This window comes from Antrostomus carolinensis, unplaced genomic scaffold, assembly GCF_000700745.2.
Source record: "Antrostomus carolinensis isolate BGI_N321 unplaced genomic scaffold, ASM70074v2 scaffold78, whole genome shotgun sequence".
NCBI classification, from domain to species: Eukaryota; Metazoa; Chordata; class Aves; order Caprimulgiformes; family Caprimulgidae; genus Antrostomus; species Antrostomus carolinensis.
Window position 1 is genome coordinate 5,208 of NW_010333432.1, and position 16,291 is coordinate 21,498.

General features: G+C 50.9%; 1 protein-coding gene across 1 annotated transcript in view; it reads left to right on the forward strand.

Moving 5' to 3' along the window:
- Positions 1-1,804: 1,804 nt before the first annotated feature.
- LOC104529501 (disabled homolog 2-interacting protein) overlaps positions 1,805-16,291 on the forward strand; it is a gene marked incomplete at its 3' end in the record, with an annotated part of 28,631 nt that continues 14,144 nt past the window's right edge. The window contains exons 1-3 of the mRNA XM_010173839.1: positions 1,805-1,954; positions 9,105-9,203; positions 11,425-11,979. Of these exons, the coding sequence (XP_010172141.1) occupies positions 1,811-1,954; positions 9,105-9,203; positions 11,425-11,979 (798 nt within the window). The remainder of the gene's footprint in view (positions 1,955-9,104; positions 9,204-11,424; positions 11,980-16,291) is intronic.

The following is a 16,291-nucleotide window of genomic DNA, read 5'->3' on the forward strand; positions in this document are numbered from 1 at the left end:
TTCTGATCCAGCACAGGGCTCTGCTGACCCACAGCTTTTAACATCTGAGGGCTGGTGCTTGTCCCCAGAGAAAGGATTACAGTGTCAGAGTCTGTTGTTGTTCTGCAGATGCCTTAACAGGTACCACCACAGCTGGTCCTGGCTGTCGGCCTCAGAAGATGCAGAGGATGCAGGGAAGTGTCTGGAGACGGTGCTGTCTCTGAAGGTGTGGCCAGCGTGTCCCCAGGCTGGTGATCCCGCCGCGCTGCTGGGGAGGAGGGGTGGCCCACAGCTTTCAGAGCTGTCCTTTTAGTGAGCTCAGCTGGAGAACCCAGCTGTGGGCTGATCTGTTATCACCTGAGGTTCATCGATGGCCTGAACCTTAATGGCTCATCTCGAGAAGCACCTGTTTGTCTTCTGCTGCTCTTTATCTTCAGAGTCTCCTTTGGGTGTTTTCTAGGCTCAGCTTGGCGTGTGGCTCGCTGGAAGCTATGAATTTTGCATGCACTATTGACATGTCTCCGTGCTTTGGTCAGCTGTGTTCTAGAGAAGGACAGAACTCAGCACACACAGCTGAAGCAGTTGGAGGACATACTGGGAGCATTGTTGTTTCACTCCTAACAGACCACTCTGAGAATATCTCCAACTCCCCTTATTTCTCTCCTTCCGTGACTTTGAAGAAGGCATCCTACTCTCTCTCTTTGTAGACAGAAGGACACGTGGTCTTTTTGGAAGACCCTAAAGTGCTGCCAGAGGTTTTGAAGGTCAGAGTTCCCGGGATCAGAGCCTTTGTGAGCTGGCTGGAACATTTTACATAGTGCAGGCTATAGAGAAGGCAACTGCTCCCTTTGCTCTCAAGTTATTTATTCCCTCGCTGCTTTCTGGTTCTGCTGTGTTCCCTGGGAGTACCTAGCTAGCTTTTCTTTTTTTGCCCCCTTGAGCTCTCTGGTTTTGCTTTAAGAGTTACAGCACCATTGATTGTATTGGCTGTCTCAAAAATGGTGTGCTGCTCGCTGGCTGTGGGCTCCCTGCTGCTAAATGCTGCCAGTGGGACTCCGGAGCATTTAGACCGATCGATGGGGCTATCATGGCCTTGTTTTCCACACTGTCCCCATCCCAGGGATGTGTGTAACAGTCAGAGAGAGCACACGAGCCCTGGGGTTATTGGTTACAGAGTGGGGATCCACACACCATGGCACAGATGGTGTGTTTTGGGGGGGATGTGTGTGTTTTGAGGGGGAGAAGGGGACCTGTGCATGGGGAGTGTCTGCGCTGGCAGTGCCACCCGCTCCCCAGACACACTGTGTGCCTGAGCAGGGCAGGGCTGGGGTGTTAGAAGGAGGTGTCATTAATTCCTCCCCATTTGCAGGGAATTTTCTTCTGCTGGGAGGGACTGGGTGCTGCAAAACAGCACAAAATGAAGTGGGATGGGATGCCAGTGGGATCTCCTGCACGTGTGTAAACCCAGTCCTGTGCTGGCACTGGGGCCAGCCAGCCTCCCTCATCCTGCAGCCCACCTGGAAGGTCTCACACAGCAGGCGTGGTGGCCAGTTAATGACATGTTCAGCTGCAAACCTCTAATAACACGGTCCTGACTGCACTGGAGTTTGGAAAAAATGTTTTTATTGAACAGACAGCCTGTAATGGAACCTGCTCACCAAATTATAAATGGGACAATGCAGCATCTCTGCTATTCTGGGCCCTTGGTTATCTCATGGCAAAAACTTCCCCGGAATATTCTGCAGTTGTTGCTAACAGATGGACTAAATAATTTCCCTGGGAAGGAAAACATCCACTGATACCATTACATTCTTCCTTTAGATCCCATCTAATGCCGAGGCTGAAAGAATCGCGCTCCCACGAGTCTTTGCTCAGTCCCAGTAGTGCTGTTGAGGCTCTGGATCTCAGCATGGAGGAAGAAGTGGTCATCAAGCCGGTCCACAGCAGCATCCTGGGACAAGACTATTGCTTTGAGGTAAGAAGCCTCTCTGTCCATCCTGGGGACTATTCCTGCCAGCGACAGGACTGGCTGGGGAGCCAGGTGTGGGGTGACATCTGGGGCTTTCGCTGTTGTAAAACATTTCTGCTCTGAATGGCTACACAGAGACCATTTCATAAGCAGAAAATGACTTCTGTCTTTCCAAGGAGGATCATGCCCACAGCAGCAGAGCTCTTTGCCTTGTGACCGTTGTCGCAGCAGATCTTGCTGCTGGCACAGGTGCTCAACTACTTAAGGGCACGTATTAGCAGAGAATAAATGTGTAGTTTACGTTCTTATAGATATCAGAAAGGGCTAATCCCTACTCGGTGTTCACAGAGACATTATACATGGTCACAAAGACACCCTGCTGTTGTCAGTGGGAGTGTTGAGGACTTTGTCTAGAAAACTGAAGCTTCATTTCTTTGGGTAAATAGGAAAATCTGTGAGTATTTTGATTTTTTTTTTAACATCTGTTGTGGCATGTGATTAGGTCTGTACTAGCAGGAGGCGGTAGGACACGTACAATCCAGTCTGTAGCTGGATAATTCGATGTAGAATGTCTTGGGAATCATTTGTCCTGCACCGTGGATGGCAAAGTATTATTGCTTCTGGCAGTGGCTGGATATAGAACTGGGAAATGGTTTTCTTACAGTAATAAGGTGATCAATACTTGTGGTTCTATGAAGAGAAGGTGACCTGTTTGTGCTTGGACACAGAAGAGCAGATAGACTGCCTGTCCATGGTTGGGTCATACTGGAGGGCGGTGATGGGACTGCAGGCTTTTGGATGGGCAGTGCTGTCTGAAGATGGTTTGCAGTGTTCAAGAAGAGTGAGACTAGAGAGGTGAAGATTATTTTTTTTCTTTACTGAAATTAGCACACTTGGGAAGAAATGGGTTAAAAGATCCATTCCTGAAAATATAAGCAGGTAACACAAAACCAGTCTGAACAAAAAGCAGCCCCAAACATAAACTCTGAGGTATAAATTTTCCAGTGGTGTTCGTTCTCGGTAGAATTGAGCAAGTGCAGCAGGTCAGGAGGAGAACAGTTTTGTGAATTATATGGCCTCTATTACATTCCACTCAAGAAAGATAAAATGAAGCTAGATGGAAAATAGATGTGACATCCATAATATGAGTTGTTTACCATTTCTGTTCAGCGCCCAAGAGCAGAGGAAGGGATATGAACAGTACTTGTAGAAAGTTGACTGAGAGGGAAATTACACAAGTCATGCACTTGTGAGGAGGAAGAAGATTTTATTTTTAAGTGAGTTGGATAAAGAAGAGTCATAGAGAAAAAAAGAAGACGTTAATTGCTGTTCTGCAAATCCTGCAGAGGAAAGGAAGAATGCCAGAAAATAAAAGGGACGTTGATTTGGAACTGATGGTTACTCATCAGTGAGCTCCAGCGGGAAGCAGTGAGGTGAGAGCTAAACAGCGTGTGGCGTTACTGCATGGGTCTGGTGTCTCCAGAGAATCTTCCAAATTCAGAGTGAGGTCAGCACTGAGATGAGTTTGCAGATCTCCCAGGCGGGCAGTGACCACCACGCGCCGTGCGCTCGGGTCCAGCGGGCAGAGGGAAGGGGTCGGTGTTGGCTTCAGGCAGCACAGGGCGGGAGGGATGAGCCCAGGCTGTGCCTTGCGCCCAGGCAGAGGAGCAGCGTGTGCTGGGACGGGCTGGGGGCTGCTGCTGGCCCCTCCAGACCCCCACCTGCCTTGGCACAGCTTCATCACATGGTTCTCCACATCAGGCAACAGAGACAAAACCACACGTGCATCTTCTCCCCCTCTGTGCTTGAATGTTGCCTTCAGTTATTCCCGTGTCCTGAGGGTCCCGTCCGTGATCCCAAGTCCCTCAGTGCTGCTTGTCTTGGCTTGTCTGAAGGGACAGCCAAGACTTGGCAAAGGCTGTGGCCGCCTTGCAGTGGAAGCTCAGCAAAGAGCAGTCAAACCTGTGGTGGTTCCTGTGGCCTGGAACTGGGAAAGCTCTGATTGAAGTCTGCACGAGCCTGAAAGGAAAACTGAAGCTGATGGCCAGGAGCCAGGGCACTGCTGTGTGTGGGAACGCTGAAGAGTGAGAAGCTCAGCTGATGTCCTGGGAGAGGAGCCCTGACTAAGAATGTCAAGTGAGAAGTTACTGCCAGAGTCAGGAAGGTGAGGAGAACCCTCACGAGGAGGAGGTGTGTTCTGCACAGGGGACTGCGAAGGTGCTGCAGGTTGGTGATGGTGCCTCGTCCCTGCGCTTGGAGGCCATCGTGGATCTGCTCTCTGGGGAGGTCTGTCAGGAACGGCCAAGTTTGCTGTCTCCAGTGGAGAAGCAAAGCGTTGCTGCTGTTGGGCAGTGCCAGCCTCGCACAGTTCTGAGCTGCCTTCTCCTTGCGGTGGGGTGGTCGGCAGTGGACAGCTGCCTCCATTTCCAGCTGGCTGGTGTCTCTTTGTTCTCGTTTGAGATGTTGGTGCTCGGTTGGCCGGGCTGGCTCAGCGTCCTCTCTGGGGTCCCTCAGCAACAGCAGCGTGCAGCAGCTTTTCCAGAAGCTGGTTGTGGTCCAGGCTGGGACAGCTCCATGGCTCGGAGAACAAGACGGGAGGATCTGACATGGCTGCAGATGGAGTCGCGCTGAAGAGCGCAGGTTCAGAGAGAGAACTGGCAGTGCACCCGCATGGAGACAAAAGCGAGAGGTGCCAAAGCCATCTGCAGTGGAAAAAACCAAGCGGCTGGTTTGGAGGGAGCTGGCTGCACGAGGTACAATGCCATTGTCTCTCCTGTAGCTCTCCTGCCCTGCATGGGGACGTGCTGAAGCTGGCTGCGCGGCTCTGCTCCCGCTCAGCTGGGCTCTGCCGGGGCGAGCAGGCAGCAGCATTGCCGTGCTTTTTCTAATGCTGCATTTTTTCTGCTTCCTTAGTTCTATGAAATTCGCTTTTCCCTGACTTGCTGAGTACTTGGCAGTCGGTATTTACTTGTTTTCTTCATTGATTTTGTTTTTTTTTTAAAAGTTACTCAACATCATCTTCTTTCTTCTTCTAAGACTTCCCAGTCAGCATAATCATCCCGTGCCACTGCACGTGCTGCAGGCGCTAAATCTACATTGGACATCTCCAGTACAGGAGACTTGGGGTCCAGACTCCCAGCACCTGTTCCTGCCTCTGCTGGAATCCCTCCATGGGGTCCTGGTGACTTGGGCCAGACAGGGGAGGTGGGACAGAAGGGCTCTGGTACTGTCTTGGCAGACCATAGCCTTGTCCTGTTGCACAGGTCATGCCTGGGCTGTCGCAGGACACAGCTGGGGGAATGTGGAGCAGGAGAAAGAAGCAGCTTCTGCTGGGCTGGGCTTGCTCCACTACGACTGCAACCGTGTCACCTCGGGGTCCTGGTGACTTGGGCCAGACAGGGGAGGTGGGACAGAAGGGCTCTGGTACTGTCTTGGCAGACCATAGCCTTGTCCTGTTGCACAGGTCATGCCTGGGCTGTCGCAGGACACAGCTGGGGGAATGTGGAGCAGGAGAAAGAAGCAGCTTCTGCTGGGCTGGGCTTGCTCCACTACGACTGCAACCGTGTCACCTCCTCCCGGCCTTGCCTGAGCCAGGGAGAATTTAGCAGAGCTAAATTTAGCAGAGTTAAATTTAATCCAGCTGTGCAAATGTTCGCTGTTGCTTGCGTGGCCCTTGGACGCCCCGAGCAGCCGTTGCCGCGCCGGTCTGTCCTTCTGCACTCGGGTGGGGTGGCATTGACCAGCCTGAGCCCCAACTTCTCCTCATCAAATCCTTCAAACACTCCGAGTGAAGCAGCTCGGTGACTCGGTTGTCATCCTCCCTTGTTACACTGGTGAGATTCCTTGAAGCGTGCTTTGAGGAACCCGTGCTGTGCCTGAGACATTCTTAAAATGACAAGATTTTATCTGACTTGAGAGATCACCCATCCAAGGACTGTGGGTAATGAATATGAATAAATAAAGTTTTAGAAATTAATGAGTTTTATTAATTGGGTTTATTCTGTACATTAATAGTATGCTAGCGTATCCAAAATCTTGATGAGACCAGAATATTCTCTTTATCAAGATAATTAATATCTCATGAAGATCATTAATGCCATATGATGTTTAGATCATAGCTCAATGCTGGAATGTTATTGCAGATCTGGGGAAAATTAACATTTTTGGTCACACATGGTAGATACAACCTTCAAGTCCCATCAGATCAAGAGGGCTTCGTGTCTGACACAGAAAGATTTTCCCCTTCTCTCCCTCAAGTCTGACAGTCTGAGTTTTTTAGGTTTTGAGTGATTACTTAATCGGTAATTGATTTGGAATTGAATCATAAATTTTACCATGATAACTGAATTATAATATGTTGACTGAAGTGTGGCAAGAAAATATATTAGATATTCACCCTAACAGATAGCTGGTAAAAAAAAATGACATTTAATTAACAGATTCAGTAGAAGGACAGCTAAATTGCATGCTTATTTATTTGGATACGAATCCTCTAGTCAGCTGTGGGATCCATGTGTGTCATCAAGGAGAACTTGTCTTTAAGAGAGCATCTTTCAAGAGCAATCAAAGAAGTCATAATTCTCTTTTATGGAAGAGCTTCCAAGTCTCCTAACAAATTCTCTGTATCTGAGAACATCGTTTTCAAATGCGTTTGTACAGCAAACTCCCATCAAACCAAAGAGCTAAACAGAGAGCTAGGTGAGGAACGGGCTTTGAGGAGATGGACTGACAGGACATGCCTGACACACCTCTCCTGAAAGGTGTGTTTGATCTCTTCCACCTTCAGTAACTGATTTCTAAGTGGTCAGTGGGGCTGAGTTCCGTGGCCCTCGATCAGATTGTCAGTGGGAGGGTTCCCCCCAGGGGCTCCAGCACCCGCGCAGCAGTGTGGCTGTACCAGTAGTGGTGGGACTTGAATGTTTTGGACTTGGACGTGGATGATTTTGAATTTTTTTGCAGCTGAATTAGGCCAAATCAGACAGGGCTCAAGTTCTGAATTGTCAGGTTCTTCCCTGAAGAACAGTTTTGAAGCCTTAGAAATTCACATCAATGGAGCAACTGGGGAGCTGGCTGCACCAGTGCTGTTTGCTGTCCATCTTCCCTGTTACTTCACTCCAAGTTCTGTTCTTCAAAACTGTTGCCGAGTGGTACTTCTGGGATCTTTGTGTTTGTAACTCAGTGGTAAGATGGTGCAGCAGCACGTCAGCAGTAACGCAGCCCTGTGCTGCTTCTCTTTGGGGGCTGTTACCAGTCAGGTGGACGGCTGTGCTCGCCTTCAGTGCTGTTGCAGGAACTCTGAGCAGAGGATTGAGATGCAGAACTGCCATACCTCCTGGCAGAGCAAGGTGTAGAGATCACACGCTGTGGACACAGTCTTGCAAGAGCCACCAGAAGTCCGTTTGTGAAGGTTCAGGGATTGGAGGTTCACATGAGCATCTGCAGCAGCAAAGAGGAGATGAAGCAGGCTGGATTTGTCATGGGAAACTTTGAAGAAGCTGGAAATACACTGAAGCCTGAAAGGATGCTGAAAAAACCATTCTACTGGAGTCTTCTTTCCTTGGAAATGGAAGATGACTTGTGCTCAGAAGAATGTGTAGTTTTACAGGAGAGAGGATGGAAGTGTGTAAGGCCGGGGAAGTGGGTCTGCGTGATGCAGAGAGCTTCTGGGATGTCAAGGGTTGGAAGATTCCTTGCATTTGCTGCGTAAAGACAGGAAAAGCCTCTTGTCATCCTGTCCTGGTTAGAAGCTGCCTGTGCTCAAAGGAAGGGATGTGTTCAGCCCGTCGTGGAGGTTGGCTAATGACAAATCTTAGCAAGTGCCAGCTCTGCTGTAAGAACAGGTTTGGCTTCTGAGAGATACATGAAATTAAAGGAGATTGTGTCTTCCAGAAGCAGATAACCCAGCAAACAGTTTGTAAACACAAACGCTGCGCGATGATAAAGCTCTCGCAAAGAATTCTGCAGCTGGAGACTGGTGGAAGTGAAGCTCAGAGGGGAGTGATTTAAAGCTCTAGCCAGGTCCCTTTGGCCTGTACGTAAAGAATGTGACTGGACAGCACCAAATGCAGCAGATGCCAAGAAGGGCAGAGCAGCTGGTGAGGGTTTCATGGGCAGAGTTCTGGTTCCACGGTCGTGGTCTGTCAGCTTGCCCAGGCAGGCCTGGAGGAGACATTGGCTTGAGGGATACGTGAATGTGAGAAGATGCAGAGGACTATTGGCCTTGTGGACCTTGGCACAGTAACTGATGCCAAAGGAGGTTGGTGTGGTAGATAGGAAGAAGTGTTTGGTACCTCTTGTCCTTGGGGCTGCCAGGCAATGGCTGCTTTGGTGGTCCCTCAACAGGGTTGAGTTTCCATGTGGTCATAGGGGTGTGATAAGGAATAGAGGGCATCTGCACCACTGGAAGTGTCCCTGCTGTTGAGTGTGCTTCTTCAAAACCTGGCTATGAAGTCCCAATGGCCAGAGAAAGTCAGACAAACACTGCAGAAAGATCCCTTGGAGTGATACTGGAAGTGTGAGAGGTGAGAGGAGGGCTCAGCAGGACTGTCACTGGCCATCTCCAGGTCTGGGAGCCCCAGCCTGGTTGTCCCCAGCTGGGGAGCAGGTGCTGTGAGCGCCGGAGTACCTCCAGCCAGGCTGTCAGCTACTGCTCTTCCTGCTGCCAGGACTGGGGGGTGTATACTTGGCCCCATGTTCTTCAGGGCATGGTCTTCAGAAGCAGTGGGAGATGAACGGGGAAGGTGTGAAGCCAGCCTGATGTTCTGCTCAGTACAAGGAATGGGTTGTTGCTGTCGCAGGCTTTGGGTTGAATCTGGAGGAATGCCAAGTGGTTGCAGTTTATCTTTAGTTCATCTGAGGTTGTGGAACTTGATGGTTTAAAGTGTCACATGCATGGGGCCCATTATCTAGTGTTTTCTGGTGTGGAAGAGGAGAAGTAATTGGAATTTGCTTCCATGATTATTTCTGTGACATACAGAGTTGCCCTGTTTTTCTGCTTGCCTTAGGGGCTCTTGCTTCATGCTTGGGTAAAGCTGTTTACTTTAAAAAATAAAATAAAACAAAAGACCCACCAGCATCTTCCCTCACTCCCCCTCTCCCCCCGAATCCCAGGCTGCAGTGTGCTGGTCAAGACATAATCCTGTTCCTCTCCCTGTAGGTGACGACTTCATCAGGAAGTAAGTGCTTCTCGTGTCGTTCTGCAGCAGAGCGAGATAAATGGATGGAAAACCTGCGGCGTGCCGTGCACCCAAATAAGGTAGTGGCTTTGAGGAATTGCCTCTGTTCGAGTTCAGTTCCTCCTTAATCCATTTTCTAGCCCAGTGCAGAGCAGCAGCAGGGGACGTATTGTCATTTTAGTGAGTAAGTGTAACCGTGGGTCAACCCTTCTCCACGTTGCTTTCTTCCACAATTATATTTACAGGCAAGTGCCAATTATTCCTTCCCCTCTTTTCTCGGCACATGCTGCTTCAGCTGTTGCTAAGAATTGATCAGACCTGAAGAATCTTCAGTCTTGCTCTGTTACTGATGGTGCTTGCCACTTACATAGGACTTTCCACCTCTCAGAAGCTCTGGGACAGATGTCAGGTTGCTGCCAGCAAAGTTACAAGACCAAAGGGTCTGAAGAGTTGAGGTGTCACACTTCCTGACTCTGGTAGCGCTCGCTGTGCGCTTTGGCGACGGAGAAACTCAAATGCCAATCGCAGTGAGTTCTCTGAGGTGATAGTGGAACGTAGCTTTCCCTTCTCCAGTCAGTGGAGGAGGCAAAGTCATCCCCTCTGGGATCTCCAGAAACAAATCCTCTTCACGAGAGCACAGGGACACCCAATAAGCAGTTTTATGACCCACCAAGACTAAGTACATCCTAAAATAAAATCTACAGCTGCTTCTCTCCGCGCTGGAGTTAGCTAACAAAGATTGATCAGGACTAATCAGCTGCAGCATTTCACAGCTGATGAGCTCCATCAACAAGACTTTTTCTGCTGATCAGAGACAAATGGTGGGATCCTGTGAATTCATTCCTGCCGTCAGAGCCACATAGCTGCATACGAGTTAGGTCCAGGCCTGGCGGGTTGCTAAAGGAGCTCTCTGTGTCCCAGTTGATTGTTCCCAGAGCAGTGCCAAATGTCAGTATGAAAGATTTCCTTCAGTCTCAGAGTGGGAGCTGTGGAGGAGAGGTGGACTTCTGCCTCTAGTAGCGAGTTCCTCTACATGGAGTTCAGTGACTGCAGTGCTTTCCGAGCGCAGCAGCCTGGTAGTAACAATCTGAAGGAGCTGTGTAAGGTTTGAGTGGTCACACTCATCCTGAGAAAAGTCCTGGGCATGTGAGCTGGGGCTGGGCGTGTCACTATGGCTTTGAGATGCAGTGTTCAGTAGAAATTCATTTGGAAGCGTGCCCTCATCTCAAAACATGCCATTAACTGATGGCAAACTTTCCATCTTGGTTTGAATTCGTAGACAATAAACTCTCAGTATCTGACTTGATATTTCTGTCAGGAATTCAGTGTTCTTGTGTAGTTCCTGCTTGTCCTTCCTGAACCTCCAGTACCCCATTGTGGACTTACAGCACCCCATTGTGGACTTCCAGCAGGACTGTTCCTGCCCAGACTTCTAGGCTGAGCCGAGTAAGCTGTGGTTGCTGTTTCAGTGAGGGGTTTCCAAACAGAACAGGTTACTGCAGAATCCCCAGCAGTGGTTCAGCTGCAAGTGCTTTATCTTTCAAGTCACTCCTGCAACAGATGCCCCTGGACATTCTTCCAGGATGAGGTCAGCATCGCTGGAGAGCTCTTGAAGATCCACAGTATCCTTTGCTTTGTTATTGTTTAAAAGCTATCCAAGCCAAATTCCTATTTCTGAATTGCAACGATTCCCCCGTGGAACTCGCCCTGTCTCCCCAAATTCCTCTCCATGTTTTAGTTGGGTGCTCTGGACTTCTGCCCTAAAATACCACGAGGTTTTGTAAATGCTTCTTTCCCTGCCAGAGGTGGTTGCATTGCAGCCATGGATGAGGTGATCCCTGGGTGGGTGTTCACATCCCTTTATTGTTGCTCTGTTGCAGTAAAGAAAATGTACTCCAGTGGTGCTGTAAAGCAGCTGGACTAAGAAGGGTGGTGGTGAGGAGATACCTGCAACGTAGCTTCTGTTTTGCAAAAGCCATTAATGATCAGTGAGGTTCTTCTGAGGCCCTCTTGGCAGTGAATGGGAAATGGCACATTTATGATTTGGAGGGGTTTTATCTGCCTTGTTCCTTACATTAATTGTCACCAACAGGCATGGAGAGCATGGAGATATTTGGAAAATTAACATAAATAGTGTTATTATGCAAATTCCTGAGAGCCAGTATTTCCTTAAAATAAAATGTAATTAAGCCTCTGCTCATTTAGCACATCCAAAATAATTAACTCATATCTCCAGTTTTGTTGTGCTTGGCTTCGTGGGTTTTTTATTGACCTTTTTTTCTTTGTATCCTTTTTTTTCAGGACAACAGCAGAAGGGTAGAGAATATGTTAAAGTTATGGATTATTGAAGCCAAGGACCTGCCAGCTAAGAAGAAGTACTTGTGTGAATTATGCCTGGATGACGTTCTTTATGCACGAACTACCTGTAAATTGAAAACTGATAATGTATTTTGGGGGGAGCACTTTGAATTTAATAACCTCCCGTCGCTCAAGAACATTACGGTGCACTTATACAAAGAGACTGACAAGAAGAAAAAGAAGGACAAGACCAATTTCATTGGGCAAGTGAACATCCCCGTCAGCTCCGTCACGGGCCGGCAGTTTGTAGAGAAATGGTACCCGGTGGTCAGCCCCAACCCGGGCAAGGGCAAGTCCCCGGGGCCCATGATCCGCATCAAGTCGCGCTACCAGAGCATGAGCATTCTTCCCATGGAGATGTACAAAGAGTTCGCCGAGTACATCACTAACAATTACATGGTGCTGTGCTCGGTGCTGGAGCCCTCGCTGAGCGTGAAGAACAAAGAGGAGATGGCGTCCGCGCTGGTGCACATCCTGCAGAGTACAGGCAAGGCCAAGGTAAGACCCTTCGTCATCCATCCCTTCCCATCCCATCCCACCAGACACCATCAGGAGCAGACTCCTGCCTTGGGTTTTGGAATTCACCACGTTAGCTGGGCCGTCATTAAGACGCTCTAATTTTGCTTTTAATTACAAACAAGTTGGTAGCTTGTGCAGTGTGAGTTGCTTAATTAGCAAAGAGGTCGGTGGAACCTCGAGATAGCAGCTGAGTCATTTTTCTCTCCTTCGGGAGGCTCAGGGGCCAGACTCTTACTTCATAAACAGGCACAAATGTGAAAGTAAAGCAAGGAGGCAGTTTCAGGGGTAGAATGTACACGACACTGGCTTCAGCCAAGGAGCCTGTGAGTGCTGGATGTTCTGGGGGAGCCCAGCACGTTCCCTGTCCACCCCCTCCCCATTGCCATGCTGCTGTGCTGGGCGACCAGCACCGCGGGAGCTGGGCGGGAGGGAACAGCCTCTGGAGAACTTCAGAGCAAAGGCCACCTGCAGGCACATGTGTCTCTGAATCTGCTCTTGGTCTTCGGGGTCCGTCCTGATGATTTTGGAAGGGAGGTGTGAGGGGGGAGCAGCAGTGCAGGAAAGCCCAGGGGTCCTGCGGTGCTCCCAGGGCAGTGCTGGTTGGGAGTTGACGCCGGTCAACTTGCAGGTGGTGGAAGTTCAGTGTTTGTGGACCAGTTTGTCTGAACATCCTGAACTCTGCAGGGGGGAGCTGGGGAAGAGCAGGATTTCCAAAGCTTTTGCGAGGCTCTGCTGCCTGGGACCGTGACAGTGTTCGTGGGTGAGATTTAGTCACCATCTGTTGAACAGAGAAGTGACTTGGCCTCCTGATCTAGTTCAAGGCGAAGCTCACCGAGGGGATGGCGGGGCTGTGGACCTGCTGTTGCAGAGGCAGAGAAAACAGCTCAGCTAAAGCCTCTCAGATCCCAGGCAGCAGTGCCAGCCCCCAGGAGCGCAGGGCGGGGTGGCAGTCCCAGTCCCTCAGCGGGGACAGAGGTGCCTTGTGATTCATGGCATGTGAAATAACACTGTAGAGCATCATCAGTGTCCCCCTCCTCACTCCTCGTGCTGGGGCTTCAGCAGCCCCTGGTCTCTGGGCACTGCCATGAAAGACCCTGTCCGTGGCTTCCATGGGTCTGGTGCAAAGGGCTTTGGGTGTCACCTTGATCTCAGTCACTATGGACCGTGTGTGGGCATAGCTGAGAGCCATTGTCACTGCTCCTGCCTTTTCCCTCTTCTCCTTGGTACTGGAGAGGCTCCAGAGAGAGCAAGTGTGTTTCTAGACACGTGTCTGCATCAGTGCTCCAGATCCCAGAGGCTCTACACGAGGGACACAGTAAACAGTAAACAGGTTTGATGAATTTCTCCCTAAAATGGAGCTTCTGCTTTCCCTGCCTGTCATCTGCCATCAGCATTAGCACAGGGTTTAGGAAGCTGTCAGAGGAGCAGGAGTTATTGGAGCATGGGAATAGGGTGGTGCATCCTTTGTAGAGGAGCTGGACAATCAGAGAGAGGGGAAAGCAGCAGTAAGGGGAAAAAAAAAAGAGTGGGAACAGAAGACACCCTGTGAGCCCCACTTGTGTGACATGGGTGCTCCCTGCCACCACTCGGCAAAGCTGCCCTGTGGCTGAGCACCGTGACCTGGCGAGGGGACATGGCCACAGCAGACCCACACGCTGGTGCCCAGTTGGCACAGGGAAGCTGTGCTGGAGTTGCTGTCCCTGCCCTCCACAGGGCAGCCCCTCTCTGCCTGCTCCGGGGAGAAGAACTGGACAGGATGAGTCCAAGTGCTTGAGAAGGTCTGATGGCCAAGCTGCCGGCTCCTGCTCTCCCTGAACATCTCCTGGCTGGCCCCTCGGCACAGCTCTGAGCATCTCCCTGGAGTTTCCACACAGAAACAAGAGTCTCTTCCTTTTTCTTCCCAGCCAGTCTGCAGGAGAACCAGTTTGTTCCATTTTTCTTTCGTTGGAAGGTAACGTGGCTCTGTGTGAGTTGGTGTGTGCTGGGGGAGGCGCGTGGGCTCTGTCTGCTTTTGGTGCCGAGGACACGGTTCCTTCAGCCCAGACTTGCCCAGCACCAAACACCTGCTCGTTCAGAGGTGACTCTGAGCAGACAGGTCAAACACCCGTGTCCCAAAGTAGGGCACAGTGGGGTTTGAAATGGGGTTCAGAGCCCAGGGAGCAGGAGAACAGATCCCCGTGTGCCAGGAGCCCCGCAGGATGGTGCTGGGGAGCTGGTGTGCTGCTGGATGAGCCTCGAGGCTGCAGAAGGTGGATCCAGGTCCCAGGGCGAGGACCTTGTCCCAGTCCAGCAGCAGTGAGCACCTTCCTCCCCAGCACCGGTGTGCAGGAGGCAGTGGGACAGTGACCCCCTCCTCCAGCCTCTGTCCCCCTGTGACCCTCTGAAGCTGCCTGGGGTTGGAAGTGGGTTCCCCGTCCTCGTGTCTTGCCAAGAGCCTTTCCAGTGACCTCTCCAGCGCTCTCCCCTGCCCTGCAGAGTGCAGAGCTGGCAATCAGCAGCCACTAATTTATTTTGCTGATAAAGGGGGTTTTGTGGATCTTGGCTGCTGGAGCTGCCGCTAAAGGAGCAATTACAGTTGGAGTGAGAAACAAGTGTCCGGTAGATTATCTATGAAGACTCGTTAGCGGCTAATTGCTCTTGTGCTGTTTCAGGCCCTGTTTTCCTGTAGTGATTTGCTGTAAATATGGTGTAATCCCTTAATGAGGCACCGACCGATGGGGTGCGTGGGGCCAGGCAGAGCCAGGCTGCAGGAGTCCCTGTGCAGGACAGGGGGGACGTGGTGCTGCATGGATGGTGCCATGTGCCACCCACAGCCAGGTCCCCGGCCACCAACATCCCTGTGCAGCCCCAAATGGCAGAGGGGTGATCCTGACCCACCGACACCCCGCTTTGCTCCCCCCTGGCAGCCAGGTGTCATTCTCTGAAGCTCCCAAAACCCAGAGGAGCTGCCTGGGTCCCTCCTGCCAGAGGCAGAGCCCGTAGAGCTGCGGGCAGAAGGGAGACAAGGGCTGGAGCTGAATTTTCTATCTGCTTCTTCCTGGGCTTCATGGCTGAATCACAATAGATTACAAGGTGGAGAATAAAACTGAGAGGCCTCTCTGGATTCAAAGTCTGTGCTTCCTTTGATCTGTTTGGGAAAGGGAAGAGCTTCATCCCTGCAGTGCTGTGCCAGAGTTTGGTGCACATCGGGACACGCCTGGAAACCCCGGACCGGCCACCAAGGTGGAGAGGAGGGGAAAAGGCATTTGGATAAAGTGAGAAGTGCAAGTAGCCTGGCTGAGGGAGCTGCCCCAGCCCACGGGAAGGTCTGACACAGCCAGAGCTAAACCAGCTCTCAGGGCAAGCAGCTGGTCACTGTCTCTGTTTAGGGCAAGTAGGGGTCGGCAGAGGCATCGCTGTGCCAGGAGAGGGAGGTGGTTTTGTGACTGAACACAGAGATGGGGGCTCTCAGCATCTGTCCTTGACTGGTTCTGTGCTTCATCTTCCCAGGGAGAGCACTGGTAAAATGTTACCTGTAAGGATGTGGAGAGATACTTGGCTGTTTTCAGGTGTTTTGCAACCCATAGACACAAAGTCATAATTAATTAAAGTATCTCTGTTGCCGTCCTTGGTGTCACCGGGCGTGCTCTCCCCTGCCGTGATCACGTGCCGTGGCCTCTGGGATGTGGTGATGGATGGGCAGGCTGTGTCCTTCCCAAAACGAGACCGACTCTGACTGTCAGTGCTTCCAGAATATTTCCCACGCTTAGATGAGTTTCAGGGCTGTCTTACAGCAGTTGGAGCTCAGTTCATGGCCATAAATATATAAAAAACCCCTCTCTTGTCCAAATGGTTGATAGATCAAACCCAGCATTAGACAGAGCTCTAACTAACCAGCTGCTCACTTGAAATAAATATTTATCATGTTGTGAATAGAGCAAAGAATAAACATGTGTCCCTGTTTGTTTATGCTGTGAGGATTTGCTTTGGTGAAGCAGATGTATTTGCTCCCCCCGTGCGAGTCTGCTGGACACTCCCCACGTTCCCTCCTCGGCAGCGCGGGGCGATCGCCCAGAACCCCCCTGGCAGCACCAGTTTGGGTGCAGGACCTGCAGATGCCGCTCAGGGCTGCCTAAGGGTGACTGCTCCTCTCGGGGAGGGGACTGGGAAATGAGCTGCTGGGCTTGGAGGCTGGTGGCAGCAGGGCTTGGTCGGTCCCTGGGGGGAGCACCACTCCCTTCTCTGCAGCCTCCAGCCCTCGGTGAGACCGGCAGCAGCCGTGTCCTTCCCTCCACAAAGTTTCTCTTTCTGA